The sequence below is a fragment of the Thermobia domestica genome, chromosome 10, assembly GCF_964235325.1.
Source record: "Thermobia domestica chromosome 10, izTheDome1.hap1.1, whole genome shotgun sequence".
In the NCBI taxonomy this organism is placed as follows: domain Eukaryota; kingdom Metazoa; phylum Arthropoda; class Insecta; order Zygentoma; family Lepismatidae; genus Thermobia; species Thermobia domestica.
The window spans coordinates 131520113-131538206 of NC_137463.1; the positions used below are offsets into that span (position 1 = coordinate 131520113).

Genomic DNA, 18094 nt, shown 5'->3' on the forward strand with positions numbered 1-18094 from the left:
TGGAATAATTCCGAGCTGTGAGTCTGGCAACGCTGGTGGGGAACGACTTCGTCAACGACTCGCGAAAGAAATCTGAAAATGGTGCGCCGTAATAATAATATCAAAAACAGTTTTTATAAAGGAATATTAATACATACGAAAAGCTGTTTAAAGAATGAATTGTTATACTGACTTTACGCGTATAAAAACATATACCATATACCAAACAGATTGAGCGATATGATGATAGCTGTTTTGAGACAAACTCTTTCGAAGTCCAACTTCGGGTATCTTGGGAACACAGTAAACTAAAGCTGCTGGTTCGAACCTCCAAAGCCAACCTTAGTAATCGGGAAACGATGTACAGATATGTTTTTCCTTCTGTTAAATATAATAAGACATGTTGAAATGGTATTAAGTGTAGAAAAAAGTAACATTGAAATACTTAATGATACAATATTTCGAGACTATGTATTCACACTCTCGTTTCGTCATTGTGATTTCCATACGGAAAAGAGCATTTACGTATGAGCTCAGTTATATTTCAGAAGCAGCTTCCGAAAAGCGGTCATGTTATCTCAGTGGTACACCACCGAGCGTTTAAATTGTGAGTTCGATACCCGTTCAGGTGAAATTCTTTTATGATATTCTACTTTTCCTCAATGCATGAAAATTATGTAAAATAGTTACATTACAATTCATCAGTTGTATATATCAGTTGAATGTATATATTCATATCATCAGTTGTATATATCAGTTGAACATATATATTCATATCATTTCACGACATAAGTAATTCTTATCTTTAAAATATAACATCTGAGGTATTGACAGAACGTCGGTGTGTTATGTGTGAATATTGAATACAAATTTTAAAAATCGTGTAATAGCAATAAATAAGTTATGTAATGTATTTATTTGCAGCTACTTTCATCGCAGATAACTTCTCAATATTCGCATTACAGCATTTAGGTAGAGCATATCGAAAATCGGATCGTGGTCGAAGACAAAAAACTAGCTAGCCCCAAACTGTCACGTAAGAAATTCGCGAATCGCAAAAGTAAAGTGAAGAGATTGAGAGCGGTAATTCCTTAATCGCTCTCTCTCAACTCTCTCTTATCTGCATTTATACACATAAAAGTGTATGTATGTATGTTCCAACATAACTCATGTATGCCTAGAGCAGGGTTTCTCAACCTGGGAGTCGTGGCCCCTAGGGGATCGCGAAGATAGGCGGAAGAGATAAATATAGTTAGAATCTAATACCAGAAATTATTTTTAAATATTATTTTTAATTTTGTTCTGATAGGCATACTTTTATTTTTTATACACACTGTAAAGAACAATAAAAAATAAGTCTACTGAACATTTTCAAAGGGTGTAGAATTCGTGTTACTATTCGGTTCAAAGTCTTGTCGTCGCGAATTCTGTCGAGAAATTTGAAGCTTAAAATATACAAAACGATAATCATGCCTGTTGTTCTGTATGGTTGCGAAACATGGTCGCTTACTTTGAGGGAAGAACATAGACTGAAAGTATTTGAGAACAAGATCCTTAGACGAATATTCGGACCCAAGAGGAACGGGAATGGGGAATGGCGGAAACTTCATAACGAGGAACTACATAATTTATACGGTTTACCCAACATTGTTAGGGTCGTCAAGTCTAGAAGGCTTAGGTGGGCAGGTCATGTAGCTAGAATGGAAGAAAGTAGAAACGCTTTCAAAATCAAAATATTCTTCTCTCCTCATCACGCAGAACTTGTCCAAGTCCTCGTTACAAAAAAACCAGTTGCAAAGACTTGTCGCATGATCGTTCTATTATTTGGTCAAGAAGTTGTGGGAAGTTTTGGGTCGCTGGCAAGAGCGTGTGATAAAAGGAGATCGTGATAGGAATTAGATTGAGAACCACTGGCCTAGAGAAATTTTAACCACATTTCTTATAGTTTCGAAAAGAGTGCTGTCGGGTTACCTATGGTGAATGGGAGGGGGATACATATAAAAGATTGGTAGAAAATGATCGATATTAGATTCATAGTTTTCGGGGTCGCTTAGATAAATAGTGAGACTTTCAATTTCGCTTAACTCCGATTAAGCTCTCATTAATAGGGATGGGCACGAACGACTTTTCTTTGAAACTCGACTCGACTCGAAACAGACATCTTTGAGGTCTACTCTTGGACTCGGCGCGAAAAATATCTTCCAACTCGACTCGGATTAGAGTCAAGTCGAACCAAAACGAGCAAAATCTTGTGTGTAGCCCTACCTAGACAATACATAGACAATAATTATTATATCACCAATGTTACTACTATTACTACAAATAATAATAATAATAATAATAATAATAATAATAATAATAATAATAATAATAATAATAATAATAATAATAATAATAATTAGGCAATGGGACTAATGTGAAATGTGGACTAATGTGGACTAATGGGAAATGCTGCACTGTTAGCGGCGCTGAAAACTTACGATTCGATTCTAATATCGAAGGATTTCGATATCTTTATGTCGCTACGTAACCACCCTGGGTGCTAATGGGAGCTTAATTGGACTTGAATTGAAAGTAGAACTATTCACCTAAGCGACCACGAAACTATGGATTCGATACTAATATCGACCCGTTTCTAGCATTTTTGATATGTATCCCGACAGTACTCTTTTTCCAGACTGTAAGAAATATAGTTAAAATTGCTCTAGATATATCAGAATTATGTTGAAATACACACATAAATCCACTTTTATATTCTGTATAAATAGAGAGTGAGCGAGCGAGCGAGCGAGAGAGGGCGACTCAAGGCATCACCACTTCCACATTGCAAAAGCATATATCAGGAATTGAATTGAAAATCTATGTAAAGACTTTCTGCTGTGGCATGCTTCATAAGGACAATTCCAGTCTGCTCACGTGACCTTTGGGGTTCATGAATTTCTTTGCGAGCGTTACGACTTTGGATTCTCTGTTTATACCTTCTGTTTATGCATCGAATAACTTTTCAAGAACATAAATGACATTCTGTATTATGAATGTTGAGAATTACCCTCTATATGACAAATAGCTGCAAATAAATACACTACATGATTTATTTATTGCTATTGAACGAGTTTCTTAACTTGTATTTACATTCTTATATATAATACCGATCTACTGTGAAAATTATCTCAGATGTTATATTTTAAACATAATAATTACTATGTTCTGCAATGATTATGTTATATATACACAACTTATGTATTCTAATGTAATTATTTTATATAATTTTTCATGCATTGCAGAAAATATAATTTAAAAAAATGATTAACCTAGACGGAATTCGAACTCTCAATCTTATGATTTGAAATCCGACAGCTTACCAATGAGCTAACACAAGGACTTCTAGAACTATGCTTCTAGCGATGTATAACGGATCTCAAGATAATTATGACATTCATATCCATTACAAACGCTGTTTCTGTTCTACTTTGACTTTCATTTTAGTACTCAGGCGATAATTATGTTCTATTTCTTAACTTTGAGCATTCTTTTATATATGGAAAGATTCTTTAACGTATTTAAATGTTCCATTACGTATGGAGAGCTAAATGACAAACAAGCATGTGCTGACATTAAAAAAAAAAGTTTCGAAATATTGTATCCTTAAGTATTTCAATCAATGTTGCTTTTTTAAACACTTGGTAACAAGTCTTATTATATTTAAAAGAAGAAAATCAAATCTGCAAACTTTTTCCCGATTGCAAAGGCTGGCTTGGAGGTTCGAACCTGGCTTACTTTTTCCCGAAGATACCCGAAGCTGGACTTAGAAAAATATTGCCTCAAAACACCAGTAAAGAATGCGCTCAACCTTTTTGAGACAAGGTGTACATTTTCTTTAACTGCAAATAGTGTTGCCACGAAACGAGAAGTACATTTTAAAATTCGAGACGGGACGAAAAATATGACAATTTTTGTGTCGTTATAAAGACGTGAATTGAGAAGAGACGAGATATATCCTTAAAAATAGTCGTCTCATGTCAATTATCGAAAGACAATATGTTCAACTTTTTAAAATAATAAAACGCTCTCTATTCTAGACATAGCATGAAAATGCAACTTCGTATTTCCAAGTTCGTCAAATATCAAACGAACAGAAGAAAGACAGGTAGTTGTTTTACTTATTGTGTACGTATACCGAGTGTTTTCTCCTCCCTAATATGATTAAATATACTGATTAATCTGCAATTGACTGCCTCGTACAGGTATAAATAGTTATTTCTTCAGTTCACTATAGTCTCTACAGGTGCTATATTACATCTGTACTACAAGTATATTTGTTTTATAGAAGTAAAACGAAATGTCGCTATTTTTGTATTAGCAAAATGTTGTTACTGTTTGTATTGAAATATTAAGGTTATAATCGAGATTCGAAAATTCTTGGATGACAGTTTGCCATGGAGACAGGAAATACAAGCGTGGCATCTTATTATTAGATTTGTATTATTATGGCGCTTGGGTTTCAGAACTAGTGCCTATGTAAGAAGAAAATCTATGAAACATTTGTTATATCTGTACCTGAATTACAAATGGAAGTTTAAAAATACTCACAAAATTGAGTTCAATGTTCAGAAAACAGACAAGAGAAGTAACTTGAATAATAGCATTTTAACATTGACGTAAATATATCTTATAACTTGAAACACATAACATACCGTACGTTAGTATTCTAAGATAGAGAAAGTTAAAAGTTGTGGAAAATATGTCTAAAAATATTCCAAATTTTCCTGTTTTCGCATTCATTTTCGAGCAGCGATAAGAGAGACCTATGGTGCTCACGAAATAAATCGAATTCCAGGATTCAGGGGACTTTACACCTTTCGTGGCCGCTGCATACTGTAAAAGAGATTATTCGATATCTTCCCGTCTGTTTGCCCGTTAGTCTTGATGTACACAGACCTAGAGGCCATGCCGTTCAACATATCTGCATCAAATCTTAAATTCTTTATGCAACCCTAAGAAGATTTTTAAAATTTTCTTCCTACCGCCCAGAATAAAGGTAGTTGCTGAAGGGTAAAAATAAAATAAAATGTGACTTCCGCGAAACCGCTGTAACGATTTTCTTCATTATTTCATAGCTCAATATTTTATTAATCTTAAAATATAATTCAAACCGGTTCTCCGGAAAACGTCCGAAAGAAGAGTTTATAATCTCTCCTTTGATAAAAAATTCACAACGTAGTTTGTTTTTGGCAGTGCATGTTTCCAGACGATTTCGCGAAAACGACTTTAGCAATTTTGTCAATATTTTAGAAACAAATGTGTTCACTAAAAAAAAAAAAAAAAAAGAGAAAAAAACTTACAATGTGATATAAACATTTTTCATTTAAAAAAACACAAGTAGTAGTTTACTCTTTGGTGTCAATTTTTCTCGGACCATTTTCGCAATAATGACAAAGGCAATTTTGTTTGCATTCCGTAAATAAACGTTCGTTTAATTATCCTGAAATAATTTATACACTTTTTTATTTTCTTAAAAAAAAGTCATATGGAATAGTTTGCTTATTGTATGAGTTTAGATAGATAGAAAGTATTTTGAAAACACCTATTATATTAGTGTTTATATTTCGTTAATAAATGTTTCTGTGGTAAGTGCAATATGATATACTTCAATGTAAGTTGTGCGAGGGAAATCGTTTAGTGCAGTGGACTGTACTATTTATTGGAAAAAATGATAACTTTACATGTAGTGATGGGCAGTGGGAATATTCCCGGTGGGAAGAAAAATAAAAAATGGGAATATTCCGGGTTTTATCCCTGGTATTTAAATTCCCGGGAAGGAATTTATTTCCATTCCTTTACTTTATTTTCCAAATTATAAGAACCACATGTCTAATTATTTTTATTTATTATTATTTACTCCGAGGTTTTAAATTAATTTGGAGATTAAAAAGATAATTTTTTTTGACAGTACAGTAAAAGCTCCTTATTCGCGCTTCCTTCATTCGCATTTTCACTATTCGCAGATTAAAAGACTGCGACCCAATTCCTATATTCGCGGCTAAAGTTTTCTTTATTCGCGGATCTAATCAGTATACATACATAATAATAAAAAGGATTCCAATAGGTATACAACCCAATATCCTTTGTAAACGCCGTCAAATGGACTAATAAAATGTAAAATAGACCTTATTACAAGTTTGCCTAAAGTATGTTGTTAAAGGATATCGCCGTTGTATTGGTTCGGACTTTGACATAAGCCGCTTTCGCCGCAATCGGTGTTTTTGAGAATGTAAACAAACAGAATGAAAGCAACCTTATTACTCAATGAATAAAATATATTTTTAAATGCCACCACATTATTAGACGTTACGTCCTTTGGTAAGAGCCGCTTTGCGTGTTTTATTGTTTCGACGTTCCATTCGTTACAGAAATTGTGATCGAGTAACACGTCTCTACCGCTGTCTTCCTAATTTATACAGCAATGTCAACTTAAAAAAAAAAAAAAAAAATAAGAAACGAGTTTCGACACGAAAAAAATCTGTGTTACCGCTTAAAGTTAAAATAGAAATGCTTGATCGTTTACGCCTTGGAGAGTCGTTTCTATCCATATCACGCTCATTCAATGTCAACGAATCAACTGTACGTTCGATAAAAAATCCGAAGATAAAATAAGGTCGTCTGTAGCTTCAGCTTCACTATCAGCGAAAATTGTTCGTGATCCAGCAATAGAAAAAATGGAAGTGGCTTTCTCATTATGGATCGAAGACCGCAACCAAAAAAAGGGTGCCCCTGAGTGGTCCAATGGTCCGAGAGAATGCAAACCGTCTTTACGCTCACTTTAAAGAACCTGATGGTAGTTGTAGTGGTGAATGTACAGATGGAGGATTTCAAGCATTGAAAGGTTGGTTCAATAAATGTAAGGTGAGACAATCATTGCATAACATTAAAATTGTTGGAGCTCAGTGGTAGAGCGTTCACATCTGGGGCTTGGGGTCCCTGGTTCGATCCCAGCTCGCGCCGTGTGGACTTTGTGGGGGGTTATTCCATTATAAATCGTCAAACAGTCCCCAGCCGACCATCTGGGATTTTGATGAAATTTGGCACACAAGTACCTGCATCCTTCGTAAGAAAGCCTGTAATGTTTTATTTCCGTGCCCTTACCTGTTCCTGAGAAATTGACCTTGAAGTTAAGCAGTCCGCATCGTGACTTGCTGAACACGGTGATTTTTTAAGTTTTTAATGAGCAAGAACTCGGTTACTAATTATGTTACATAAGTCAAACTTTTTCTGCAATAAATATATGCATCTTTGTAATGAAGTAATATGTTGAAAGCGACATGACCATTTTATATTCTGATATATAAAATTTCAAAGTCAGCACTTTTTTACATTACCGTTTATAAAGCTCATTTTTTAACATGTCACAGATTTCCTAGATAACACAACAAATGTCTGTGTTTGTGCGTAGTACCTTACAGGGTAGTGAACTATATGCACCAGTAATGCAGAGCTGTTTACACTTTATTTATAGGATTTATGGGAAGTTAAAGTTGGTATCATTCTAAAAACACAAAGTTTTTGCTTATATTCAAAGCGTTGTTTAACTATGTTGACAGTTGAATGTGAGTATGAAATTTTGGATGAACATTGCTATTTATGTAACAGACAGCTTGTGTGAATTTCAGAACCCTGATGTATTTTCTTCCATTTCAAATCATCGCCTTTGTCAACAGGTGTCGGTAGTCTTTCAGGTTTAGAGCGGATATGGAGAATGGAAGTAAAGAAGTACGTATGCGCCAAGTGAAATCATTTACACTGATTGAGCACTTGAAAACATATATTGTAAGACTATAAGAAAAAACAATCTGCCACACAATGAAATTAATTGTTACAAAATAGTAGAGTTCTGTGGGTCAAAATTACAGTTCAGTATTAGTAATAGGAAATTGAGCGTTCAAATAAATAAAGAAACATGCACACAAAGTGAAAAGGAACATAATAAACCTGTGGAATAGAATAGCCCCTATAGCCCCTCTTGGATCCGCCCCTGCATTGCAGGGTTCCATTATCACTGTAGTACACCACGAAAGAATGCACAGTTGCCTGGGATTTCTCCCAATGGTACCCGTGAACTACGTCCTATATAACGAACGTGTAATTTTTGGCAAAATCCAGTAAACCAATTAGCTCTGTTTTCTGAAGTTTTTATATTACTCAGGTATGCAGCTTGAGCCTTGGCTATGTAATAGTGCTGTCTAAGACTATCAATTCCTTGAGTCAATGTGTCACAAAACTCATTCACAGAGAGCTGTAGGATTTGTAATGTCGACCGGTCTGTGTGAACCAAGTTTTTAAATTTAACACAGTCATCACCTTCAATTCAAGTAAGTGATCATCAAAACGTTTTACTAAATAATCTTGCACAGCCCCCTTCCTTTCATAGTTGCCACAGTAATATAACCTACACTGTCTGTTCGTTGCATCACACACTGCAATGTTCAGCAGTGTCTTGTAGTTGCGTCCTGATCCAGGGAGGGCATCGACCATCAGTTTCATGTTTTGATGATATTGACACACACACACACACACACACACACACACACACACACTGAATGAGTGCCTTTTGCCTTAACTATAATGCGCCACTTCGGCCTTAAGGCACAAAACTTTGCAAACTCAATTTTAAATTGTGGTTTCTGTTAGCAGAATTCAACATATGTTTCATGTATATTCATTAGTAGTAGCCTTTTTTGAACTTGAACTTTACCTTCATCTTTATGCACATACTACATACATTCTTTCATTCCAGGACAGATTCTGGAACACCCATCGCTTTCATAAATGAAACTACTTCATTCACTATTACCTGGGGAATTATTTTCCGAGGCTTCTGTTCTTGAAGTGATAGGATTCCTTTCTCATCTTAAGTTCTTTGCTTTTCGCACTAAATAATCTGAGGCCCTAAAACTCTGTGCAGTTTTTCTGATACTCCAAGTTGCAGGAGCAAGGAAAATGTTTTGTGATACTTTCTACAAGCTGTTGTATAAGCATACCTGTCACACGTCTTTTCAGTAGAGAAACGTAGTGCTCGGTATTGCAAGAACATATTCTCCTGTACGACATTAGTTATCTGCTTCACTTTTCTCTTACTGTATCTTTCTCTGTCTCTCTTACTTACATTCTTCAGTGGTGAGCAGCCTACAGATTTGACAGACACGTTTAGTTGTTCCTGTTGAACAGTGTGTGGTGTGTAGCTAGGATCATACTTATCCTCATTATTACTGCTGTTTCTGGCACTGGCACTTCTAAAACATGTTTAGCACAACTTCTGTCCTGGCACGAGGTTAACATGAAGCTCATTGATTTTGTCCTCATCCAGAGTGGAGAGGGACTCTGAAAGTAAAATGACTTTCATTCTCCATATCCGTTCTAAACCTGAAAGACTACCGACACCTGTTGACAAGGGCGATGATTTAAAATGGAAGAAAATACATCAGGGCTTTGAAATTCACACAAGTTATTTGTTACATAAGTAGCAAAGTTCATCCAAAATATCATACTCACATTCAGCTGTCAACATAGTTAAATAGAGTTCTGAATATAAGCAAAAACTTTGTGTTTTTAGAATGATACCAACTTTAACTTCCCATAAATCCTATAAATAAAGTGTAAACAGCTCTGCATTACTGGTGCATATAGTTCACTACCCTGTAAGGTACTACGCACAAACACAGACATTTGTTGTGTTATCTAGGAAATCTGTGACATGTTAAAAAATGAGTTTTATAAACGGTAATGTAAAAGAGTGCTGACTTTGACAGTTTATGTATCAGAATATAAAATGGTCATGTCGCTTTCAACATATTACTTCATTACAAAGATGCATATATTTATTGCAGAAAAAGTTTGACCTATGTAACATAATTAGTAACCGAGTTCTTGCTCATTAAAAACTTAAAAAATCAGCGTGTTCGGCAAGTCATGATGCGGACTGCCTTGCTTCTAAGTTAATTTCTCAGGAACTGGTAGAGACAGGAGAATAAAAAATTACAGGCTTTCTTACGAGGGATGTAGGTACCTGCGTGTCAAATTTCATCAAAATCCCTGATGGTCGACTGGGGATTGTTTTCTAATTTTGGTGATTATATATGGACTGACCCTGGGGGACAAACACCGTGCTCATGGGTTTTCTCGGGGTTCTCCCGTTTCCTCCTACTTTCTTCATTTCACTCATCTCTCATCATCACCGTCTCCTTTAGCCTAACCGGCATAACCGTGGGACGTAAACCTTAAATTTCATTTCATTTCATTTCATTTTTTAAAATCGTTGGAGAAGCTGCATCTGCAGACACTGCTACAGCAGAACGATATCCAGAATTTGCAAACTTAGTAGCTGATGGAGGATACAAACCTGAGGAAGTATTTAATGCACACGAAACTGCACTGTTTTGGAAGAGAATGCCAAACAAACATTCATTTCTAAAAGCGAAAAGTCTGCTCCTGGATTTAAGGCAGCAAAGAATAGAGCTAAACTGCTGCTATGTTCTAATGCATCTGGAGATTGTGTCGTTAAACCACTGATGCTTTACCGATCGTTAAATCCTCGGGCTTTAAAAAATCAAAACAAGGACGACCCACCAGTGTTTTGGCGTGCTAATAAGAAAGCGCTATTTTTGTGACTGGTTCCGGAATTGTTTTGTTTCTGAAGTTGAAACTTTTTTAAAAAACATGATTTAGACTTTAAAGCAGTTCTAGTTTTGGACAATGCACCAGGTCATCCTCGCGAACTTGAAACTATGCATCCAAATATAAAAGTGACATTCTTACCTCCCAACACGTCGGCTTTGCTTCAACCTATGGACCAAGGAATAATCCAGGCCTTTAAGCTCTATTACATTACACGAACCTTCAAAATCGTATTGGATAATATGGAATGTAATCCTGATGTGAATGTTATGGAATGCTGGAAGAAATTTGACATAGCAAAATGCATCGTAAACATAAAAGAATCATTGGAAGAACTGAAGCCACACACATGAAGTCATGCTGGAAAAAAAATGTGACCTACTCTGACTGCGGAAAATGGCGAAGAATGTGTGCAAATTCAAACTTTGACTGCAAACATAGCCGAAATTGTGAATGGAATAGGACGAGATGGGTTCGAACAGATAGAATCAAGTGACATTCAGGAATTGCTTGAATCGCAAGATGAAGATTTGACTAAAACTGACTTGGAGGAAATGTTAAATTCACAGCCCATTGAAGAAGAGGCTTCAACAAGCACTGGAAACGTGACATTTAATTTGAAACATCTTAGTGAAGGGTTAAGAATGGCAAAGAGCTTTGTGATTTCTTTATGAAAATTGATCCGTCTATGGAACGAAGTCTTATTTTTAAGAGGCAAATTGCTAATGCCACTGCTGAATATCAGTCTGAATTGAAGGAGCTTTAAAAAAATACCAAGGAAGAAAAAAATACAAAATTCTTCAAACCACTGCCTAAGCCTGAAGATAATAATTAATCAATATGGTCAAAAACTTCAATTACAGTAAATTGATTTTTTATATTTGTATTTGTTTTTTTATTTTGTCATCTAGGAAGGTATCCCCTATAATCCCATATAAATTACCATTCCATATTCACGGTTTCTATATTCGCGGCATATTTATGGAACATATACCCCGCGAATAAAGAGCTTTTACTGTACTTTATATAACTAATATATGATATTTTAAGTTTCACTTCCGTTTGCAGTAGAAAGTAGCAAAGTACTAATTTACAAATGATGAGAAGGAGCCAGTTTGTAAAGTAATGTAGAAATTAAGTAGAAATAGAGATGAAGTGCTATCAGTGCACCCCAACCACCGTCAGTAATAGACATCGGTCTGTCTCCTGTCTCTGACTCGTATTTTTGAAAAGGTCCTCGGACTTCTCTTACATGTGAATTAACGCATGAAATTTCGAGAAACAGGTAGGAAGAAAGGTCGTGTGTGACAGTGTTACGTGCTAAATTATAAAACTTGCTCAGTATCTTGCAAATATTGTGAACATAAATATGTATGCGCAAATGTGTCTTCTAAGACATGGTGAGACAATTGTCTTCTGACAGTTACCCAATCTAACTTGTTTATAACGTTTAAAAATTTAATATGTTTATAATATCAATAGTAGAGTCAAGTTTAGAAACTCCACTTACATTTAATTTAATTTAATTTAGCGGTGTAAAAGTATGTGGACTTACTATATCATTTTTTTACATATTTACTTGAATGCAACATATTGTAAGTAAATATACATTTATGCGTACTCTCTACATATAATAAAATATTAATAAAACAATAAAATATACATTTTCAAAAATCCTCTGGACATAACAGTAACAATATACGGTGATAAGAAACGAATTTACCTTTGAAATCGTAATATTGTAATATAATTCACTTTTCTTTGTGTTTGTACATAAATTCCAGGAATATTCCCATTTTTGGGAATCTTGCTGGGAATATTCCAAAAAATATATTCCCGGGAATTTACCCATCACTATCAACATGTAGGCCGATTGGTCATGTATGACTTCATGCATACATTGGCAGAATATTTCAGGTGAAGATTCAGTTTTCCTCGCCTGTGTGAATATGTTCAAAAAATGAATCGCTTTCGTAGATGGAAGTAGCAACACTGTAGAACAGATACTAGCTGCGATTTCTTTGGTTCTCGGTCAATTTGTCCGTATTTTCACCTTCTACAGTTTGTTCAAATGCATTGCTATATCCGAATGACCAAAGCTCAGTTTCTCTGCAAAACTCTCGTGTTGTTTTCTACAGATCTTACTTGAGGCCAGCAATTCGTAGACTAACAATCGAACGACGTTCATGATCTTTTTTATTCTCCACACTTAAATCAGCACGACATACTTTTCGTAACCCATGCTCCATTGTAGTCCGGTCATATTGCCTTAATTAATACTCACTTCCGTTAAAGTTTCAAATTGTTCAGACTCCCATGCGACAGAAAGTAAATAGATAACTACGCTGAAATAGATTTTTTTGAATGTTGTGTTTTGGCTTCTTATCCTCTCATGTATGAAAACAGACGAATACACAGATATGTTTCCTCTGATGTATACAGAAAGTGGGTGATGAAGTCGGTATACAGTTATGAGAGTTCTTGTTTTCTTTATTAGTAGTTAAAAGTTTTGGAGAACGGAATTTGTTGTTGCTATGCAAAGACATTCAGAAACAAATTTGCTTCACGTTCTAACCCAGACGGGAACATAATGTGGTCGCTAGTAAATAAATTGGAAGAAACAGGATCGCTTCTGAGTGAGACAGGGACGCATCGGACCTCGCAGGCGGGTGTTGTGGTAAATATCAGTTATCGACTACTTAGGTTGCTCAAGCAATCTCTCCGTCGTTTGTGGCAAGAAACCAGCTAGCTACCCACATGTGATTTATGGGTGTTACTACTAACACTTAATTTGTATTCTGCAATTTCGCTTAAAAAATCCAAAACCTCATTCCAACTGTAAGGTACACTGGCGAAAATTTGCTGTTTTTCTTGAAGCATGATCGATATTACCCCGCATGAATTTAAACCAGTGCACATAGTCCCATAAATCTCCCATCCTTCCTTGATCATTTGCCACAAACCGCATGAAAACAGTACTCCAGTTAGAAATTCTAGACCCAAATGAAATCCGCGAGTTTTAAAAGAATCACCCTGTATATAACGAATTCTTGATTATGAAAAAAAAATAAGAGACAACTTTAGGGAGTTACAATCAGGATATTTATGGAAAACAGTACTTGTGGAATAGCAGTGTTCCTTAGGGACTTACAATCACGATATTTTTGGAAAACAGTACTTGTGGAATAACAGTGTTCCATAGCATGTTAAAATACGGTTTTTGGATCTTAGAAACGCCACCACTCCTTTACATGAAAGAATCGACCGAACTGTAACCCCAGGTTGATTCAATTGCGTTAAAGTGTTACATGGGGTTTGTTTGCATAATAGACACATTTATACTTATTAACAGCGTCGGAAAGTATAAAATTCCCCTTCACCAACCACTTTTAGAATGATGCCATCACCTTGTCTTTCTAGATTAAACATTAAAACGCAGAAATAATCGGCGATTTGTTTCATCCCCTAATAATGGATGAAGTAATATTGGTCGATACATTTACAAATCTAAACATTGCATCAGACGCCCCGAAGATCTACGGGAAATGTCAACCTTTTAGGACCTTTCCTATTTGATGTTTTTTGGGACTTGAATACATGCCTGCGGAACTAACAATTTGTTCTTCTGGATAGTAACACTGATTGGCTAATCATTTTTTAGCTCATTACAGATGGAGCCAGTTTCATCACATTTATTGCGTAATATGTAAATAATGAATCTACTTGGTGAATGTGTATCAAACTATGTGATCCATTTCCATCTACCTTTTCAGCATTCTCTGTTTTCCATTATTATTTGATTATTCCCTTCCTTTGGTCGATAATTTAATTACCAGTCACGATTACCAGAAAAATAATAAAAAATAATAAATATAATAGACATAATAAACAAATTTGTTAGCCATGATTATCTGAAAAATAAACAATAAACTGTATATATACTTTTACATCCCTTATGTATGTACAAAGTAATGAAAATAAGCCTTGGAATGATATAACAAAGCATACAGCCAGTATCTTTTATGGTTATTGATATGTATCACAGATAAAGCTCCTGAATTTCTACATTAATTTCTTCCCAACCAAATAAGACACGGGAACCTTCAGTCCATTAGAATATTGTGTGCTTGGATGGCCTACAAGAAAGTTGTAACTTCATTCTGTGTGACACGAATGAAGCTGTATTTAGATACAGGCCGCCACTGGTTCTATTACTAACTTAATCTACCAAGATCACTGTTTGTACTACCCCCAAAAGTCAAGCATACACATTTAACAGATGAGCCTTGAAATTAATAGGATAAGACCAGAAACTTTTGAAACGAGATATGAAGAAGCTTGTCAAGAATCGAGACGAGACGAGGAAGAATCTTTCGAGAAGCGACAGGTGACTTCTACAACTTTGTTTCTCGTCTCATCTTGTTTCGTGAACTATAACCTACTAACTTCAAGTGTCCGCAACTAAGGATATTTTCAACATTTACGCTGTACATTTTGATACGTATTTTGACGACTCTGTTAGTTAATCGGGGCTAAAAACTAAGCTAATTCGCGGTCTTTATATTTTAAACTGGTTTGGATTAAACTCTGTTTCATTTCCTGAACATGGCCTTGTACAACCTGATATCGTGGTGAATTTTCACTTAGCTAGCACAATGGGACAATGGTAAGTATGGATATGGTATGGCATATATATTGTGCCACTCTTTGTTTCTGTTTTGATAAGAGTATGCTAGCATTTTGCTTAGCTTAACTTCTACGAATGATACTTCGGAATTAGAGATTTTTTAAGTTTAAACTGTAAAGTTTAATCATAAATGGTAAAAACAGATTAAATTGTGAAATGTTTGTTTTTCTCCTTTTCCAGTTCTGGAAGAAATTTCTTATGTTAACACTCAAAGTTAGAGGACTACTGTTTAATGTATTAATTTATTCCATAGTAATATTGATGAAAAATCATACCTCAGTTCCAGAAATCATTGCAATTGCAATAGCTAATCTCCTCTTCATACCCCATGGTAAACGTTTTATTACTAAATGCTTAGAAGCTGAAAGCTGCATTTTTTTTAGCCAATAGCCAGCGACCATTTCCGCCTCATACTTCGTAGCGCCTCTAAGCTGTAAAATACATTAATCAATAGGCTATATACGACAGGATGCAACTACGAATAGTTTTATATTATCAAAAAGAAACTACTAGATAATAGGTTTGCAGTGGTAGCATATTGGTCATTAATTAAAAAAGAAATGATGCAAAATTAAAACGTATTTAGTTTGTACTGTAACAACATTCAAATCAAAATTGGAAATTACAAATTGGTGGACATCACAAGTGTTGGATATGAGCACTTTGAGTAACATGGCAGGCATACAAACAATAAACAAGTCCTTCTTAGACACATTTAACATGTTCTCTGTTATGTTCACTGCATTAGAGATATGTTGCAAGGGTTGATTGCAGCTTTTATGCGGTGCTTGTTTGTTGAATTCTATACAAAAATGTTTCTGCACTGTTACGAGAGACCAGACCCGTACCCAGAAGTTGTCCAGCTTAAGATAACTAGACCACAGAGGATAAGCCCGACCTGTTTATTACGAATTTAAGAATTATATATTTCAAAGGAACTTAATGTAGACATTTCTACTGAAAATGAACCAATATAATATTTAAGCCAAACATTTAAAAAAAATCAATATTTTAGACAGTAAACTGTGAATTTCAACTCTTTTACATTTCCTAATCAACGCCAGTGTCAGGAATAGGGTAAAAAGTACACTTCACACCCATTTAAAGCGCTCATGATTTAATATAACTATAATGTTCCCCTTCTTTTTGAACGTAGGAAAAATAAGAAAAAAATCCAGTTTACAATAAGAATTAAACGACAAATTCGGAAACAAATAAATATGTTCCAATTTTCAGTGAATCCAACTCAACCGATTGAAATATCTTGTTCGTGAACGATTTCTAAGGATAACAGAAGTATTTAATATGTTATTATTACAACGTAAACTCTTGATATTATAACTTAAGTTCCGGCAGATCTCTTTTAACATTGTTTCCAAATTTCACTTGATAGTTCGAACACATACCTTCTTTATACCCATTGTGCTTTTTATATGATTGCGACCCCGAATTATAAGACAAGACTTAAGGCCATCTCATCTCATAAAGGTGTCGTGAAAGCAATGTCAAATCTCGCAAATTGGATCTGTTTCTGTTGGAAGGGCTCTCTTTCGTCACTAAAATTCAGTCTTGTGTTGTCTCGTTAGAAACCTTGGACGAAGATGCGTTTTCACCATTCTGCAGCAATACTTAAAAATCAACAAACTACTTTATTGCAATATATAGATCAGTAAAATGTCTAGCAATATTCTGGTAGACAACGTACCTGTATTTACGTATTACAGTACGTTGAAAGCAGGTTAACATTCAAAGTATAGACTATCATGTTTGAGTGTTTAAAGTCACCTCGAGCCAACTTGTCGATTCCACGTTGATATCACTTCTTGTCCTTAGAGGCGAAGAAGTCAGTTAGAGTAGTTTCCACCTCTTGCTGGTTATTGAAGCACCCTCATTTAAGGAAGTGTTCAATGGAACGAAACATGGACTAAAATCCCAAGGTGAAAGGTCACCACTCTATGTTGGATGTGGTATCAACTCGATACCACCAAGTTTCTGAATTTTGTATTCAATTTTTAGCCGAGTGTTGTTTTGGGGCCGTGTTTTACGAGTGTGGTTTTACAAGTAATCAATCACTGATTTTGCAACATTCACTTTTCGTCGCATGTAGCAATGTGGTTCAGGAAACGCACAGTATGTGGATTTTGCAGCAGTTCTCGGCACATTTTCGCTCTGTTCTGGGCCAGAAATAGGGTCAACTCATGCGGAACAATGCGACAGCTTCCAATGGTTTCCCTAGTTCGTGAAGAGATACTACAAAGGGCTGAGACATGTCGAGTTGGTTTGACAGTCATCATGTGCTGGTGGATAGACTTTCTCAGTTGTCTGTTGGATGACTTCAGAATCTGCTACCCTAAGACCGCCGCATCGTGGCTGATTTTCGACATTTTTACAACTTTATGAAATTTTTGAAACCAACGCGTTTCTATAGTGCAAATCATATTTGATAATTTAGTAGATTAACTTACATTTCATTGATTCAGCTATATGTTTCATTACGTTAGCAGATGAATAATGGGGCTTCAAAAGTATTCCTATATTCAAACTATTCAAAGACTGTAACTTTAGAAGGCCTGATAAATTAGAGAAAGGTCAATTGAGCTTCGAAAACGCATACGCAGTTTTGGAAACGCGACATGTATTTAATGATACCTGTGCTTTTTTTTTTATTGCTGTCGGTTTGTGCAGATCATCCTCACTTGCGTTTTCATATCTTCACGCACAGTTATGGTTTGATTGATTTTATTTAATTTTCAATATAGC

The 18094-nt window shown here is 35.3% G+C and overlaps 1 protein-coding gene across 1 annotated transcript in view; it reads right to left on the reverse strand.

Annotated features, from left to right (window-relative positions):
• Positions 1–18094, reverse strand: part of LOC145661604 (phospholipid-transporting ATPase ABCA3-like) — a 1415399-nt gene that overhangs the window by 580383 nt on the left and 816922 nt on the right. Inside the window, exon 10 of the mRNA XM_081726924.1 lies at positions 15610–15765. Within this exon, the coding sequence (XP_081583050.1) occupies positions 15610–15765 (156 nt within the window). The remainder of the gene's footprint in view (positions 1–15609; positions 15766–18094) is intronic.